This window comes from Cetorhinus maximus, chromosome 3 (assembly GCF_964194155.1).
Source record: "Cetorhinus maximus chromosome 3, sCetMax3.hap1.1, whole genome shotgun sequence".
In the NCBI taxonomy this organism is placed as follows: Eukaryota; Metazoa; Chordata; class Chondrichthyes; order Lamniformes; family Cetorhinidae; genus Cetorhinus; species Cetorhinus maximus.
In genome coordinates this window covers 140,189,878-140,209,012 of record NC_135881.1, presented here as the reverse complement: position 1 = coordinate 140,209,012, position 19,135 = coordinate 140,189,878, and the positions used below count along the sequence as shown (strand labels likewise).

General features: G+C 45.0%; 1 protein-coding gene across 5 annotated transcripts in view; it reads right to left on the bottom strand.

Annotated features, from left to right (window-relative positions):
- The window catches only part of LOC144678938 (sodium bicarbonate cotransporter 3-like), a 233,759-nt gene that overhangs the window by 37,784 nt on the left and 176,840 nt on the right, over nt 1–19,135 (bottom strand). For all 5 annotated transcript variants that reach the window (XM_078539052.1, XM_078539048.1, XM_078539049.1 and 2 more), the window contains 2 exons: nt 17,932–18,093; nt 9,628–9,741 (listed from right to left, as the gene is read on the bottom strand). In XM_078539052.1, the coding sequence (XP_078395178.1) occupies nt 9,628–9,741; nt 17,932–18,093 (276 nt within the window). The remainder of the gene's footprint in view (nt 1–9,627; nt 9,742–17,931; nt 18,094–19,135) is intronic.

The window sequence follows — 19,135 nt, the reverse complement described above, 5'->3', positions numbered from 1 at the left end:
GCTAAATCGGTTATCATTACTCATAAATGAATCTAATATCAGGAGGCTCCTCCTTGGTTCGAGGACGTGTTTGTCCAGGACAGCATGTTCCAAACCCACGACTGCCACCATCTAGAAGGACAAGGACAGTAGATGCATAGGAACACCACCACCTGGAAGTTCCCATCCAAACCACATACCATCCTGACTTGGAAATCTATCACCGCTCCTTCACTGTCACTGGGTCAAAAATCCTGAAACTCCTCCCTAACAGCACAGTGGGTGTACCTACGCCACATGGGCTACAGCGGTTAAGAAGGCAGCTCACCACCACCTTCTCAAGGGCAATTAGGGATGGGCAATAAATGCTGGCCTAGCCAGTGATGCCCACATCCCATGAATGAATTAAAACTCTTCTGGAAACACTTAGAAAATTCACTATCTGACATTTGCTAGTCTGCTTATTTCAATCTTTCACCATCACCACCATGTGTGCTCTGCCCAAAAGCAGGTCGTTGGCTCACAGTAGTCTTTCCCTATCTCTCCATATTGTGCCTTTCTTTTCATTTGTCAATAATTTCCTTCAATTTTCAATCCATCTAATCTTGATATTCTCTTCCTTCCTATTCTTCCTTGAAATCTTCCCTCCATAATGTGTTTTACAAATCAGTTTCCTTTTAAGATGTGCCCACCCAGTCTGCCTTTTCTTAACTACTTCCAGCAAATTTCTTTGTTCAATCACTTTCCTCAGCATTTCATCATTTGTTATTTTCATTCTCCTCCAAACCCACATTCCAAAGGTATTCAGCAAATTGGTCTCCTCCTTCCATAAGATCTAACTCTCAAATCCATACAACAAAAATACTCCAAATCAAGCTCTTTACAAGTTGCTTCTTGAGTTGTTTATTCAGCTTTCCAGATAGCAACCATGGCCAGGGTTTTACATTGATCGGGCGGGCTCGGCGGGGGCAGTCGGGAGCCCAACCGCCGCCAGTGATCGGCTCGGCACCGCCATTTTACACGGGCGGGACAATTAAGACCCGCCCAGCGTAATACGCAACTCTGGCAACTCCAGCATCAGTGGGAAAGAACGGGCAGGAGCGGGAGCTCAATGTCCGCCAGGTCCAATGGCAACCCGGCGGCTGATTCAAAAGCGGCCACGACAGCCATACGAAGGCTGCCAGTGACTCGGAGGGCTGCAGTCATGCAAAACGTCAGTGGTGAACACAGCAAGCAGAAGGGCAAGTCGAAGGGGCAGTCAGCCCTGCACCTTCCCGACGAGCGTCTCACTGGAGGAGGTGGCAGCATGCCGGGATGTACTTGTCTCCAGAGACGAAAAGATAGGGCCCCCACCTCACCAAAAATGCCTGGGAGGAGATGGCATCCAGGGTCAGCTCCCATGATGCGGTGAGGCGCACATGGGTGCAGTGCCGTAATCAGTTCAATGATCTCCTGCGATCGGGAAGGGTGAGTACCATGATGGCGTGGGTCAAATAGCACAGCAGTTAGGAATGCCCCTCCCTGCCGGACCTCAGAATTCTTAGAGTGTGAGTGAGTGGCAAATGTCAATGAGGCAGTATCTGGGCAAGGGGGTGAGCCCTGGCTGCTTGGAATGAGTGTCCTGCGGCTCCAGGGTCACGAATCAGCTGAGCACTGCATAGTATTCCTCATGTGGGGTTGACCAGGCTGCATTGGCAATGCAGTACAGGCTGGACTAATCAATGCTCCTCTGTCACTTCAGGAGAAGATATCCCACAACAATGCTAAAAGGTTGTGGACTAGCAGAGGACTGCCCCACCCACTAATCTTGTCCAGAAACGAGCAAGAGGCACTGGGTCTCGAGAGGCGCCATGTGCCTAGGTCAATTGGCCACGGTGAGGTTGAGGTGCCACAGAGAGGTAAGAGCGCAGTGCACTGAGGTCAAGATGTCTGTAATTGTAACCATTCCACTGTTGTCTCTATATTGATGTGAGCCTCGAACAGGGAATCTCATTGATAATGGAAAGACGAGGGCATCTGATTCGGGTGCCAGACATGCACAGTAACAGTGTAATGACTTCAACTAATGACATGTCCTTGTTCTTCCTTTCAGGCTCACCTGAAGCCTGTCAGGATCAGGAGCCACAAGGCCCGCCGCTCACCCCAAAGGACACAAACGATATAAATGCACCAGCATCACACCCTTTCAGCCAAGCAGGCACCAGCGCAGATACCAGCACCTCGGTGGGCATTAGATCGGCAGAAAGTGTCTCGGTGCACAGTGGTGAGGGCACTTCACACTCACTTGAGGTGCAGGTGGAGGCAGAGTGCGCCCAGGGCCCCAGCAGTCGGAGGGCTACTGGGGGCCAGGAACATGCTCAGTTGGTGGCTGATGATGTGCCTCTAGAGTCACCCCTAAGACAGCAGATGCTGGAAGTCCAGCAGGGTGTACGGGAGGATCTGACGGAGATACGAGGGAATGCGTGCCATGGTCTCCATTGCGGAGGAGTCCATGCGGAGCATGAGCAATGCAATGACCCTCATGGCCGAGCGCACTGCCTTCTCCATGGAGTGGCGATTCTCATGGAGAAGCTCCTCCAGGAGCTCCATCAGGGATTCCTGGGGATGTGCTCGGACCTGCAAGCCTTCACACTGGCAATGACCTCAGATAGTCACTATGGGAGATGGATTGGGCATCCAGTATCCCAGCTAGGTGCCCATCCATCAATGGTGAGCAGGGAGTTCCAAAGTGACCTCACATTGGCACAAGAACTGCTTGTCATCTCTGAGGGCTCCTCTCAGGGTGCTCCGGATGAGGGAAGCAGCTCCTCCGCCCCTCTGCCCGTGACCATGGCATCCAATGAGGCTGCAGCAACTGGGGAGATGCCAGCCGTGCCACTGCTGCTCCCTCTCAGACGGGGTCAGCATAGGCTTCGTGCATCAGAGGACGCCCGCCAAGGTCATCAAGGCCAACAGGACAGCAGAGTGAGCAGACTGTCTCCAGTGCCAGTGCCAGCGAGGCGGGTGCACCTAGACGTAGCACCCATAAACGCAAACGTAAAGCACCTTAAGCACAACACGGGCTTATCACTGGTGATATTTTTTTTCCCTCACTTTTAAGTTAGTTATGAGTAGGTGTGATGGAGAACACCTTTCCATTTAATTTGTTTTATGTATGCCAGGCACCACCCATCATTAAATGTATTCGTGTTCAACAAGCCTCTGAGTACTTCATTAGTTCTGCAGGCGATGGGTAACCCATGATTTTATGAGTGACTTGTTTGTCATTGAACTTTATTGAAAAGGCATATAGTGCATGTTGTTCACCAAGCAAATGGTACTGCAGTGAGCCCCCTAAACGGTCAAGGCATCGGAAGCGTATCTTGAGAAGACCGATGGTTCTCTCTACCACGGCCCTTATGGAGGCATGGCTCCTATTGTTGCTTGGCCTCTGTTCTTGGGTGGTGGAGGGGCCTCATAAGCCACCTTTGGAGGGGATAGCCCTCGTCACCCAGCAGCCATCCATCCAACGGGGCTGAAGCACTGAAGAGCCTCAGCACCTGGGAGTGTCTCAGGATTTAAGTGTCATTGGAGCTACCTGGGTACCTTGCACAGACTTGCAGAATCTGCATCCTATGGTCACACATTATCTGCACGTTCATGGAGTGGAAGACCTTCCTGTTGACGAAGGCACCGGGCTCACCCGCTGACGCCTTGATGGCCGTGTGTGCAGTCGATTGCTCCCTGGATGCAGGGGAACCTAGCAATCATGACAAAGGCTCTGGCTCGCTCTGCCTGGCTGGCCTCGTCCGTGCAGTAGTGAATGAAAGTCAATGCATACCTGAACAGAGCGTTTGTTACCAGCTTGACACAACTGCGGAGAGCTGACTGGGAGACTCCACAGAGATCACCTACCGACCCCTGGAAAGAGCTGGAGGCATAGAAGTTGAGGGCCACTGTGACCTTCAGTAACTCTAGCATGGGGTGTCCACCTACACTGTTGGCGCTGATCTCAGGGCCGATCATCTGACAGATGGAGGTCATGGTCTCCCTTGAGAGATGGAACCTCCTTCGGCACTGCGCCTCAGACATATTGAGCAAGCTGCATCGCTGCCTGTAAACCCTGACAGCAGGATAGTGGCGTCTTCTGCGGCCCCTTCCGCCTTGGACTTCCTGTTCCTGCACCCCTTCTCCCACAGGTCTGAATAGGGACACCTGGCCTCCTCCCGCTTCTGGCCCTCTCTTCCACCTCAGAGGAGGTGCCTCCAGCAGAGAGCACAATCCCCATTCTCAGGGTAAGGGAAGGCTGTCTGATACCTGGAAAGCCCCAAGTGTTTTGACTCCTCTGGAGTCCTGAGCTGAAGCATGTTATTTCTGTCAAAGCAGCTCTGAAGCGAAATCAAGATGTCCTGTTCACACAATCAAGCAGCAGTAAGTTGTAATCTAAAGTACTAACAACAAACACATATTAGTGAGCCCACTCACCCCTCTTATCCTGCCTGTGGGTGAGGTTTTTGAAAATGTGGCCTACCCACTTGCCTGTTGTGCCGCGTGGCGCCCTGAAAAAAAATCACATGGGCCACATAAAATCAAAGGCCTCAAGGGCCTTAACTGGCCCATTAATTAACTGCGGGCGCACCTCCATCCTCATAGCGCCCGCCTTCCAAAATAAAGCGATGGTGCGCGGGGACGTCGGGACGCACGCCTGACATCATTGCGTGTCATTTTACGTTGCGGCGTGTCGAGCCCATTCCCGCACGCTGAATGTAAAATTCTGCCCCATCTCTTTTTACCAAGTATGGCAATTCCTATTACAATCCTTGTTCTTATTTTTTTGTTGCATTTTCCATCTGCAGATATTATTCTTCCTAAATACTTGAATTCTTGCACCTGTTCTAGTTCTCTTTCTTCCATGAATGTATGAATATTTCATAGTAATTTTGAGATATGTACCACTTTGATATTGCCAATATTCACTTTCATTCCATAGTTCATGCCTTCTGTTATGATATATTTACTAGTTCTTGTAATCCTTCATCTGCAAATCTAACGGATGTGCCCATTCTCTCCTCTACTCCCACAAATCTTAATGCCAGATTGTGTGTCTTCAAACACTTTGTTGATCATTGCTTCTGCATAGACACTGAAGAGGACTACAATACCTTTATCAAACTCCTCTTTCAATTACACATGGTTCCGTTGGTTACTCTCACTGTCGCTGTTTGCCCCATGTACAGATTTCTTGTGAGTCATTTATCTACAGCCTACTCCAATGTCTTTTAGCACCATCAAGAGCTTAATCCAGTCAATCTGATTGAATGTTTTATAGATTTTGAAAAACCAAACATATTCTTCCTGTCCAAAAGTTAAACTGTATTCACTTATTAATCTTATAATGCTAATTGCTTCTCTTGCCCCCCTTCCTCCCTGGGATTCAAACTGGTCATCTCTGATGCTGTCCTACGCCTTCTCACTCACACTCAACACAACTTTCGATGCATTCGCAATAATACTAATTTACAAAAGTCAGAACAACAGCATGCCTTTGATTTCTTAGGGTGATCATTATTGCCTGCATGAAGTGCTCTGGCCATTCTCCTGATAGGTACATATCTTTGTGCAGCTTAAATTAATGTTAAGTTCTTTCCCATGTTTTTAATAAACTCTGTAGGTATTTCATCTATTCCAGACACACTTCCAATTTTTATGTCATTTATTGTTGCTCTTATCTCACTGTAGTATTTCTGGTCCAATGAAATCGATGTCAACATTACTTTCTTCTAGCTCAACCGTTTCAGGTTTTTCATTTTTTGCATATAGTTCTTCAACATGCTTCCATCCTTTTCTTATTTCATTAAGGTTTGTTAATAAAACACCTTCCTTACTCGCCATTGCTGTTGTTTTCAGTCTTTTATGCTGAGTGCCATTAATTTCCTTCGCTCTTGTAAACATAAGGCCTGCCCTTGCGTGTCGATCCAATTCATCAAAAATATCACATTGCTCTTTTAACCATTGCTCTCTGTCTTTTCTGTTTCTCCTCTTAGCTCGTTATTCAAATGTCTGTATTTCAGCTTGCCTTCTTCAGTATTGGTCTTCTTCCATTTTCTCCTTTCTTCCATCTTCTACAGCATTGTAGACGTGCGAGGTCTGTTACTGGTATTACTGTAGCCCAGTACTACCTGTTGCAATGGTTGTTGGCAGCTAAACTGACACCTCAGTGGAAGGCAATAGCAAACCATCACTGAAAATAGCCAAGAAAATGGCTCAGGATGGCATCAGCACAAATAAATATCAAAGGCCTAGATGCGAGTCACCGTCAAAGAACAGGTGATACTGCGCTCAGCACAGGAGAGAATTAGGCCTTCCAGGTCGCCTTGCAGCAAAATCCTCATTTCAACTTATATAAAAGTTAAAATCCCTCATTAAAACCATTCTAACTTTGCTACATGTTTGCCTAAAGTCTGCATTTATACAATCTACCACTTCACAACTGCACCCGGGGGGGGGGACTATATATATATATATATACACACCTCGCTACAGTTTTAAAAGCTTTTCTATTTCTTAACTTTACCCTTAAAGCCTCCACTACTTGCTGACCCTTAGTCATATCTTCTAATCATTGAAGTGATTTCATCCTTTATCAGTAAGGCAACACTTCCCCCAGAGGGGGACAGAGAGGACAGGGAGGGGGGAAAAAGAGGCACAGAGGGCGGGGGGGGGGGGTGAGTGTGCAGGTGTGTGCGCGTGCACAAGTGGATGGGAGAGTGAGTGTCTGTGGGAGTGAGAGAGGGAGAGAGAACATGTGAGCAAGTGTCTGCCTTACTCCCAGCCTCAGGTTTCTCACTCAACCTCGTCCCCACACACCATACCCACCGAGACTGGGAGTGAGCCTGACACACACACACACTCTGACCCTCTTACACTCTAATGTTCATTTTTATTAATTACTTTTTTTTAAAAACATAGAAGTTTATTGCTATTACATTGCTGTATTTTTGCAAGTTCTTTTTCTTATTACCTCAACTTTTTTCCTGAAATTCCGTTCAATGTTGTGTCACACCTTATCTTTCTGAAATTTGCTCATTAGCCCCTTGAGTGAGGAAAAAAAATTGGAAACATGCATCTCCCACCTGTCCCCACCACCCACCCACCAAGTGAAATGGTTGGACAAGCCTGCTCTAGAGTTTAGAACAATGAGAGGTGATCGAATTGAATCTCAGAATTGTTAAGGTGTAGGAGGGGGTCATTCAGCCCATCATGTCTGCACTGGCTCTGAGCATTTTAACTTAGTGCCAATCTCCTGCCCTTTCCCCATAACCTTGCACATTGTTTCTATTTAAATAATCATCCAATGCCCTCTTGAATGCTTCAATTGAACCTGCCTCCTTCACACTTCCAGGCAGTGCATTCCAAACCCTAACTACTCACCGTGAGGAAAAGTTTCTTCTCACCTCGCATTTGCTTCTTTTGCAAAACGCTTTAAAACAGTGCCCTCTAGTTCTTGATTCATTTATGAACAGGAACAGTTTCTTCCTATCTACTCTGTCCAGACCCCTCATGATTTTGAAAACTTCTATCAAGTTCTATCTACCAACCCCTGGGAAACTCCACTACAAATCTTCTTCTAGCCTGAAAAATACCGATTAACCATTACTCTCTGTTTTCCATCCCTTAGCCTTCTCCTCTCCAAGGAAAACAGTCCCAACTTCTCCAATCTTTCCTCATAACTGAAGTGTCTCAACCCTGGAACCATTCTCGTAAACCTCTTCTACACTCTCTCCAATGCATTCACATCCTTCCTATAGTGAGGCACCCAGACTGTACACAATACTCCAGCTGAGGTCTAACCAGTGTCTTATATAAGTTCATCATAACCCCCCTGCTCTTGTACTCTATGCCCCTATTGATGAAGCCTAGAATACTATATGCTTTAGAAACAGCTCTCTCTACCACCCCTGCCACCTTTAATGACTTATGCACATATATACCCAGGTCTCTCTGCTCCTGCACACCCTTCAGAGTAGTACCCTTTATTTTATACTGTTTCTCCATGTTCTTTGTACCAAAGTGTGTCACCTCACACTTCTCCACATTGAAATTCACCCGCCACTTATCTGCCCACTCCACCAATGTGTTAATGTCCTTTTGAAGTTCTACACAGTCCTCCTCACAGTTTACAATTCTCCCAAGTTTTGTGTCACCCAAAAAATTTGAAATTGTCTCCTGCACACCAAGATCTAGATCATTTATATATATCAGGAAAAGCAAGGGTTCCAATACCGACCCCTGGGAAACTCCACTACAAATCTTCTTCCAGCCTGAAAAATACCGATTAACCATTACTTTCTGTTTTCCATCCCTCAGCCAATGTTGTATCCACGTTGCTACTGTCCCTTTTATTCCATGGCCTATAACTTTCCTCACAAGTCTGTTGTGTGGCACTGTATCGAACGTCTTTTGGAAGTCCATATACACCGCGTCAATGGCCTTGCCCTCGTCAACCATATAAAGCATATAACATTCTTACAGGGCACGACAGGGTAGGTGCAGCAAGGTTGTTTCTCTTGAGTTGGGGCGGGGGTGGGGGGGGGGGAGTCTAGAACCAAGGGACACAGTCTCAGAATTAGGTAGGCCATTTAGGATTGAGATGAGGAAGAATTTCTTCAGTCAGAGGATGGTGAATCTTTGGAATTCTCTACCCAGAGGCTTATGGAGGCACAGTCATTGAGTATATTCAAGACAAAGAATTATAAGTTTCTAGATATTAAAGGTATCAAGGGATACGTGGATAGTGTGGGTGAATGGCGTTGAGGTGGAAGATCAACCATGATCTAACTGAGTGGCGGAGCAGGCTTGAGGGGCCAGAAGGCTTACTCCTGCTCCTATATCCTACGTTCCTACCCACCCCCAACTCTTCTAGACAGCCGCCATGCTCTGCATTCTGGCTATCCTTCTTTGAGTTTTTTATGCTTATCCTAACAAGCAGCAAGTACACCGTGCCTGTAGGATAGGATCAATTTGTGCAGAATCTCATTCTCTATTTCACCTGGCTTCCTTTTACACTGCACACCAACCATCCGATCAACCCTGTTCTAAACCAGCATTGGACTTGTGACAGAAATTTGGAGCAAACGGTCCAGATCCTGCCTTCTCTCCTTTGCAAGCCTGAGTGTCTCCTTCTCATATTCCAACTCAATGACACTGAGCTGAAGTACTGGAGATGGAATCATCCACTGCAGACTTATTGGCTCAGAACAGTCTCACAGTCCACAAACTCTAAAATACTGCAGTCAGGTACACAACTTGCTCTGCAGTATGTTAGTCTAAAATGTTGAAAGCTTTCTGTTGAAAGCTTTGTTTTCTTCACACTAACTTGCACTAAGCACTGCACAAACATCTCAAGTACTTATTGCCTGAAACTTACATGAATCAATACCATTACCTGAGGTAAAAAAGCACTTCCATCACGCTCTCACCAAATTCCTGACTCTGCAACAACTTCAAGAGTATTTAAGATACCAACATTGAAAATACAATGCTTAATAATGCACAGGTTATTCATTTTTAAAAAATCAATGTATAATAAATTTCTAAAATAAAGTATGACTTAAGCAAATGAGCATATTAAGGGAGTCTCATAATAGTGAAGAAACACAAAATTCTTACCTCAAACTTGTCAGGCACTTTAAGCTTCGGCGAAGGGACTCCGACAAGGAAGTCAATCAGTACCATAATAAGTATGGTAAGAAACACAGCAAAATCGCTGATGATGGCTCTCACCTACAATTTCAACAAACAAAATTTGCTAAATACATTGCTGCAAGTGTTTTAAATTTTCTAATTAGCCAACCAAACTAAATAAGAGCTGCAAACACTTGCGTAACTATTAGTTACTTTCCACTGAGGGCATTGGCAGCAGTAATGGAAGTCAAATAGCAAAGTAATTCCTTTATTGGAGTCAGCAACTTGACAATATTAAACTAAACATCCTGCTCAAAGGATAAAAAACTCTGGCCTACAAATTCAATGGTGCTGGACCAGTTCTCCGATGGTAAATGGCCAACCAAGCATCCAATATGATGGGCAGGAAGCGACATTAATTATGAGCTAAAAGTGCACTTCCTGCCATATTGATAGACAAAAGAAAGTGCCCAGGAGCTTAAACAGGCATTAGGCCCTTACTTGTTTTCATATACCAATTGCTTGAGACTCCTTCTGCAATACTGATATGTCCTGTGGCAGCCAGCACCAACTGCATTCATAAAACCAGGATTTCAAATGGCGTAAGAGGCAGTACTTAGTGACACTGCAGGCCACCTCCAACAAAGTAATCTGTTAGAAGTGCTTAACCGAAAGTGGAGCCATAGCGCTCTTCCCAACCCCACAACCACTTGCATTGCTTCCTAATCATGGTCTCGTCCCCATCCACACCACTGTCTGCGAACTTGGCTACTATTACTCCCTGTGCCAGTTGCATTCATCCCTCCCTGTCCCCTTTAAGAGGACTTATTCAAAAGCCAATTGTAAAAATGAGGCAACTTGATCTGCCCTTATTCCCTGTACCCATGTTTTTGGGTGTAAATTCTCCACTACCCCCACAGTGCTAGTCAAGCGAGAAAGCTCATCTCTTCCTCATACCCTTTTTGCCACCTCTGCCAATTATATCCTAAAAGCATCTATGAACTAAATCAAAGAAAGGGCACATGATCTCACTGTTTGCCATTGTTTAATTGACTGCTGCTTCTCAAATAGCATGTAGAAATGCTTACCCTTTTCCTCCCATGCTGTGGAGAAGATCCTAGCCTCCATTGGACACTTGAAGTTATATGGACCATTTTAAAAAGTGAAAACTAAGAAAATAAGGTCAATCTATCCCCGCCTACGTATTTTAAAAAGAAAACGGTGATGGATTTGAGGGGCGAAGAATTCTGGTACAAGTAGATAATTCAATCTTTTCCCTATTAGCCTATTATCTCCAGCAGGAAAATAACTGAAGGACAATATAATGTATTGCTCTCATGTATACTACCCTTTACCTCTTAGCAAATAATGCTGCAATTGCTCCCCACTATTACTTCAGGAGAGACTAATGACTTTGCACAATTATATATTACAATGTAACTGCATTAGTGAAATAAAATCTGGTATCGTCCCTGTATGACAGGAGATTGTGCTACAATCAGGATGAGAGGGGTGTGCGAATTATCAAGCCCCACTACTCCTTTGCCATTAATTTAAATGTTTGATTTTCTCACCAAAATGGCCAATTATGTACCTATACCTCTAGTGCCCAGAAGAGACTCTACCCAGGCATCCTTCAAAAATTCAGCATAATTAATTTACTTTTAAAACAAAACGTCTTTCAACAAGTTGCAAGCACAGGTTAACATATAATTGTAATTGGGAAGGATAACCATCTACCTCTTCCTATATTCCCCCAGCGCACTCGCACACCAAGGACAAACAGATAGAGTCTCTCTGCAGAGATGAGCTTGAGAGGATGGGGGCTATAAAATAAAGGAAAGTCTGCAAGGTCTTAACGCTGCCGACCTGGAGTTCCCTTGAGTGAAGACTTGTCCCAGTAGATGCCTGGAAGTTCCCACCAACTGTCCAGCTTTGCAGGTCCAAATGCTGACAGGTTACACTCATTTGAGGGTTCTCTGACTGCAGGTTGATAGCCACACACAATTTTATGCAAGGTAGAGAGAGGGAACCTTCTTTCCTCAGTTTGTTCTCCAACAAAAACTGCCTTCAAAACCAGCAAGTTCATAACTTAAGCTTTTGTTTCGTCTCTCCCATGTGATTGCCTTTTATGTCTCCCAGCTTCATTAATTAATGCGCTTTGCAGCTCAACACAAACAAAACAAGTCCTTCTCAAGTACCATATAGGTCAGGTGATTTTTTGGAAGGGGCCTGCTTGTTCACAGTTCCAAGATGAACTTATGGCCTTTTCAAAAAAAGTCCCAGGTTAGCATCCAAATGTCCAGATCATGCCAACTGCTTCCATTTTGTAAAAGAAAACTTCAGTCTTGAGTGAAATTATTCTAACAATTGGCACAATTACACAAAATTCACTTTAGTTAATCTAGAACGCAAAGTGACAAACCTGATACACTGTTATAAAGGATGTGCAGTACAGGAAGGAGCAAAAAGTAAAAAAGGAAAAAGCATAAAAACAGTAAGGTGAAAAGAGCATGACTACCAATGGTAGGTGAAGGGGAGAGGGAAGACAGGAATGGAACATCTGGAGCACATGAAGGGGGAGAGACAGAAGTTATACAGTTAATTGCTGCAAAGTTTGATTGGTAGCACCCATTTTTCAGCTTTACTGGTGTTGATTTGTCTCCGAGTGTAACCCATGCCACACACTCATGGTACTGGCCATCATAATTTTGGGCAACTCTTTAGCACAAAAGTTAGGAGCACCATCAAAAGTATGTAAACCATGACTGTGCATAATGCTGATTTGACACCAGTGGCACCATTTTTGACCTCAACGTGCCAGCTAATGCCCTCTCTTAAACTTGTAGAGCTGAACATGCATTCAGCAACAGGAAAGACTACCCCCACTAGGGTCATTTAAAGGATTAAACTTTCAGACTCTCTGATGATTGATTTCTGCTGGCTTCTACTGAGAAATGTTTGATGGTTTACACTAAGGTGGTGAACTATACAGGAAATAGTGTTGTGATTGAAGGCTTTGGTCCTCACTTCAAGAATTCTGCTCATCAGTCATGAATGCTATAGATTCTATGTCCCTTGGCCTACAGCATGAGGGGGAAAATGAGCAGAGGCAACACAGGGGAGGACAAGTTGCTCAAAGAGGGAAGAGGGGGAAAAAGGGTTCTCAGGAAGATGGGGAGCATTTCTACTATCTCAAATAGCACGTAGAAATGCTTACCCTTTTCCTCCCATGTTGTGGAGAAGATCCTAGCCTCCATTGGACACGTGAAGTTATATGGTCGCCAAGGAGATGCTCACAGAAATATGCCACGTTTGCAGGCAGACCACAGCAAGGTTTGAACAGCATTGTCAGTGGCTATAAAAGTGATGCAGCCATTAACAGCTTCACACTGGGCTCTTTCCATGCTGGAAGAAATTACATCTCCAACATTTCACAATTCGCATCCATTGCTGTATAAGGGACACCCCTGCATGCAAATGAAGGGCAGCATATTGCACTGTCTCTTTCGAGAGTGAATACACTACTTTTGCAGGATAGCGGACTTCCCCATGATGCAGGGTGTCATTGATCACACATATCAATTTACAGGCACTTCATGCAAAATCAGAAATGTAACTCAAATGGAAAGGGTTCCTCTCGCTCAATGTCCAGCTGGTGTGCTACCATACTTAGCGTATCATTCAAGTCAATGGCCAGTATCCTGGCAGCTATCGTGATGCCTTTATTCTGCACCAGTCCATTAAATCATCAGCATTTCAGCCATCACAAGAAACCAGGGGATGACAAGGGCTATCCGCTGACCACCTGATTCCAGTGTGCAACCCACGCACATGTGGACAACATTCATATAAGAGCCATGCCGTCACGTAAAATGTTTTTGTCAATGATCACATCACTGAAGCGCATAAACAACCCATCTGCTACCTCAACACTCAGGATGAGCCCTGTAGTACTTGCCAGGATGCATTTCATGATTCATCACGATCTGCTGCACCCTGCACAACCTTGCCAACATAAGTCCTTGCCACCAGGTATATAGTAACCAGCTGAGGGTGTGGAGGAAGGAGGGGGAGGAGGAAGGAAGGAGCAGGCAACCAAGATAGCTGCATTCAAATCAGACTGTCCATGATCGGCTCATCCGACTGCAGTACTAATGTAACCCCAATTTGCAATCAACAGTTCCACATCTTACCTTCCCTCTGGTACTGACCATCACAGCTTTCTCTTGACCACAACACAAAAATAAAAGCAACCACAAAACAAATTTACAAATCAACTTTATCAAACCATCCAACAATCCATACAAAAGTCAACTGAACATCCTTATGAATTCCCTTAATGTCTGTCTTCCAGTGCCTTTGGCTCTCCTCATGCTCCTATGTAGTGCTAGCCTGTGGCTGCAACATGGCTGTCGGAAGGCTTTCAATGGGGGAGCGTGGCAGAACCACCTTGCACACCTCTGGCCCTACAAGTCCCTGCTTCAGACAGCACCATCTCAGCATGACATCAGTCTAGGCTGGATGGCTGACAGTAATAAGGACACAGAGTGGTGGTGCTGGGAGGATGAAAGCTATCATGCTGAGAGGGCAGCATGTTTGTGTTCCGTAGCACAACTGCCACTTCCAGTAATTTGTCCAGACTGCTGGGCTGAAATGAGACATTGCAATCCCTTTGAAAACTGGTATTTGCAGCCATGATGACAGCATTGAAGCAGTCTGAATCTGCATGTCTTCATTCTCAGCTTCTACTGCAGCACCCATACGCTGGCTGGATTCTGCTTGTGATTCAGTGGAAGCTGAGACCTCAAATAGAAGATGCTGCATAATGGTTATGTTCACAAATGTGATTATGGAGTTGGCCACCAATTCTATCCTGGAAATTATGGGCTCCAAGCTCTAACAAAACTATATGCAAGGTTAGTGTCAAATTCTTCCATATGTTTTCTACAGGCTTTCTAGTAGGCCTGCCAATGCACTAAGAATTGCTATGTGCATTCCCTTCAGCCTTTTTCTATACACTGCCCAAAGTCATGAGGAGTAGAGCTAATGTCTGACCTCACTGTGTAGCATGTTGGCACCTGACTGACCGTTTTCCCTGCCCCAATTGCAAGCCACTAGTGTTTGGTCTCTCACCATGTGGAGATTTCGCCTCTAAGCTGGCTGCGAAAGTAACAGAGCAAATTTTTCTACCTTTGGAAAACCTCCCGATTCGGTATAAAAAAGGCCCCGTCACATGTAATTTTCACCACGGGGAAGTGAGAGTAGAATCGAGCCGAAAGCAGATCGGACAGGCGGTTGGGGGCGGGGGGGGGGGGGTGTCAAGGTAGGCTGCTTAGAGGGCCCATCTCTGTTCATTCCAGCTCTTTTAAAAGCTGTTATTAGGTTATCTAGCTCTCACCCCTTACACCCCCACCTACTCCCCTTGTTCTCTCCATGCCAATTAATGCCCCCACTGCCCTCTCCCTCCTTGTACCCTCATAACCCCCCCAGCAAGCCACCAGCATAGTCATTCACCTAGTATTATCTATGGGCAAACCTCAGAAGCCACATGGAGACGAAAAGAAAATGAACTTCTAATGATCTAATGGAGCTCAGACTATATTCGGAAAAAAAATCTCATTCATGAAACCCATTCAAAGATTTAAAATCTCCATAAATAGTCAATCTGTTATAAAAATAAACAAACTTATATTCAGTATCAAAGATAGCTTATAACCTCTTTAAAATGTCAAAATGTGAATGCTGACCCCCCTGCCGGATAGGTGGTTTTGAAGTTTTTCAAACTCAGCCAAGCATTCATAATGGGCTCAGCTGGAATAACAGCCCTTGGGAAATATCAACAAATGAAACTGCAAGAACAGATGCCTAATGTTTTTTTCTAAGCTACACCAAATGATCTTGTCAATCAAAACAGTCCAGCAACCAGTGCTTTTCTTTAAAAACTGATAGCTGCAGCCTGGGTATTTTTCATGTTTAAAGGGCTGGGAATTTAAATAATTTCAGATCATGACACTTAAACAGGCCCTATGCACCCTTTAAGATCGTTTATGTTTACTCCATAAATTTGTGACTTCCACACTGTGGGTTAAGGCCCTTGGAACAGCAAAAATGGTGTTTATTTGAACTCAGCACTGCTGAGTTTGATTTTCTCGCCTTCATACTCCGCTTCTTTTCCTCTGCTGGCAAAATAGGGATGTCGGAAATGGGGACGGGACTTCCACATCAGGGCCCGGACCGCCATTTTTAAAGGTCTTTGGAGTCAGTCTGAATCCACAAAAACCTGGCCCACAGGGTCAGTATCTGAGCTGGCGGCTGCGCATGTGAAAGCAAATGATAGCGTTTCATCTTCATCACGATTTTCCTGCTCTTCCACCAATGCCTGACCAGGTGGCAGTTCTTGTGTACATAAAAGGAGAAAGGCACAAGGGTATGGTGAGAGGAAGCGAGAAACCAAAAGGCTCACGCTTAGATTGCCTGCAGCTTGTAAATAAGGTAAGGGGAAGTGGGATGAGAGAAGGAATATTAGGTATGAGCTCAACTTTGATACTCAGTCCTGCTGCTGGCCACATTCTCGGTCATGGTCACTCCAGTGACGACGGGCACAACCTCCTCCAGCAGCATTAGGAAATGCAACTATGGTTGCCCCCTGCTAGTTATGTGCCACCTTATCCTGCGAGCGAGAGAGCGAGAGAGTGAGAGCGCGAGAGAGCAGGATGTGGCTGTCATGGTAGAATAGCAGGCAGTATGCGCAAACTACAAGATGTTGGTGTGAGGCTTATAAGGTCTAAGAGCATGAGGGCAAGGTGAAGCAATGAATGTGGCGGATAGAGATTGTTGGTATTTAAGTGAAGGGGGATCTGGCCTTAAGTAGTGCATGAGACTAGCAGTTCAGTTGTAAGCATTTGGCATTTGAAGATGCATTCACTCACCTTGACCATTCACATGAGGTCACTGAACATCCTATAACACTGCATCCAAGTACTCAGGCTGGGCTGCTGCCATGACCACGATGGCTATCTCGTCACAATGCCTTCGAAGTATCTGTCTGGAGGGCCCCTCGGTTCCCCTGTGGGAACCTTTCTCCTCCTGTCCTTTCCTAAACTAAGGCATCCAGCGCACTGGAAAATCTTGCAGTATGCTGTCCACCGTGATGTCATTCTTGTCTTTTTCTCAGGAGAAGCACATCGTGAGAATGACTTCAAGCACCTACACCAGTTAAAATACACCTGCCTTTTCAGAGGAGCAAGCTGCCTTTATGTAGGGAAAGTTAACCTGAAGTCATATTCGCCTTTCACATTTTCTGCGCCCCCTGCAAAGCCACAACAGCATGCTTAGTGCAGGTTGCATGCTGCGCATTTAAATAGGCAGGCAGCATGAAGCTTGGGTTATGCCTACATTTGAATTAACAGGCATGGATTAATCACATAATCTGGTCAGGAAGGTTCAAGGCAGCAAAGATGCAAATACTTGGATGAAAATTTTTAAACTTGATGCTTTAACGGACCAAATCAACAAGGACAGCATGAGTGAGGGTTTCATTGGCAGTGGAGGAAACCAGCAATGTTCTGGAGGTGGCGGTCAACAGCTTTTGCCATGAAAAGTATAGAGGATTGGAAACTTAGTTTGGGGTCAAGAAGGTCCCAGGATTGCGAGCAGCCTGGTTGAGCTTGAGACAGTAACAGAAACTGCAAGTTAGTAGCAGGCCTTCCCGATGTTTAATTGGATGAAGTTGTAGCTCATCGTCATTGGATAAGCAGTACAGAAGGGGCGGAAGGGCTGTAAGGACAGCTGTGTCATCATCAGCGTACATGAGGAACCTCGCCCCATGTCTGTGGATCTTGCCACCTAGGAGCAAAGCATCAACAAGGAAGAGGAGGGAACAAAAACAAATACTTCAGGGACACTAAGATCAGGAAAAGAGCGCATTGCCAGAGATGCTCTGGCTTCAGCTGGATAGGCAAGAGTGAAACCAAGATAAGATGACAAAAAGGAAAAGGAATTGGGGGAGAATGGCATGGTTATCTATAACAGCTGCAGAGTGTGAAGAAGGATAATGCTTCACAGTCAGTCACAGAGATTATCATTTGTGACATTGGTTAGATCCATTTCATGCTGTGGCAGGGATGGAAATCTTAATGGAGAGATTTAATTGTGTAGCTGCAGGAAAGATGACCAAAAATTAAAAAGGCAACAGCATATTTAAATACAGAAGTGGATGAAAGAGACAGATTCTAACTGATAAGATCTTCCACATTGAAACACAGGACGTATTACTTCTTACTTTACCTTTGTTGGGAAATAACGTTTGGTTTTGAATTGTTTCAGAAAGGAGCAGAGAAAAAATGTTGCAAAGAATAAAATGATTGACCAGAAGAGAACATCAGGAACATAGGGCCCATGTTGTCCACAGGCTGGTCCAACAAACATCCCACCATATCTCTGACAATTCTAAGAAAGAGCACAAATTAAATATATGTTATAAATATGTCATTGATTGAGAGAAACTGAAGAAAAACATTTCCACAACATTCAAAGAATTAATCACTGCAATTTCTATATAATACACTTTTAACACATATGAAGGCAATATTAAGAGTCAATACTTCCTGAGGGAGAATAAAAACTAAGCCAGATGATATTGGGTTGACATACTGTATATACCCATGTAAAGTCAATCTCATGTAAAGTTCAACTTATGATTCTTGGCTTAAAAGTTTGTAACCGTTCATACATAGCTCATGTATCGGTCGGCCTTAGTTTTCAGGGATCAAAGCAATCAGCAGCCCCACTCCACGCCGGCACACCAAAAAAAGACAGCAGGTGGGAGATGTTGTCCAGGAAAGCCCTGGTGTCAACCTGCTTGTCTGCCAGCTGCTTAAACTGATACTGTGCTAGCATTGGCATCACAGACAGCCCAAAGCATTGACCTTCCTGAGGAACAATCTGCCAATCTCACCCTGCTGCATGAGCTCAGAACTAAACAACACAAACTGTCTGATTGCAGCAGACTGGACCTCGCCAGGCTACATCTCTCCATGTCATAGCAACAGGTCAGGGGCAGCTGGCCAATCAATGCACTCATCTAGATAGACCAGCAAATCCTTGTACAGGATTTGTGGGCCCAAGTCAAACATGCATGTCAACCCTTCAAATATTATTTTATGTAAAAGTCGACCCTTGAATTTTTACCTAAAAAATTGGTCTCAAAAATTCTACTTTTACACAGGTATATATGGTATTTCAGGGTTTTGAGCAGTCATCTAATTACCACTTAATCCTAATACACATCAAGTGATATCTGTAACCTTATATGTTGGCCTTCCTCACTCTTGACCCTTATTCTTGGGTCAGATGCAGAATAGGACAGACATTTTATGTGGAATAAATGTGGGAGGTATAACTGGGAAATTTGCAGGTGATACCAAAACTGGCCATGTAGTTGATAGTGAAGAGGATAGCAGTTGTCTCCAGAAAGATTTCAATGGTTTGG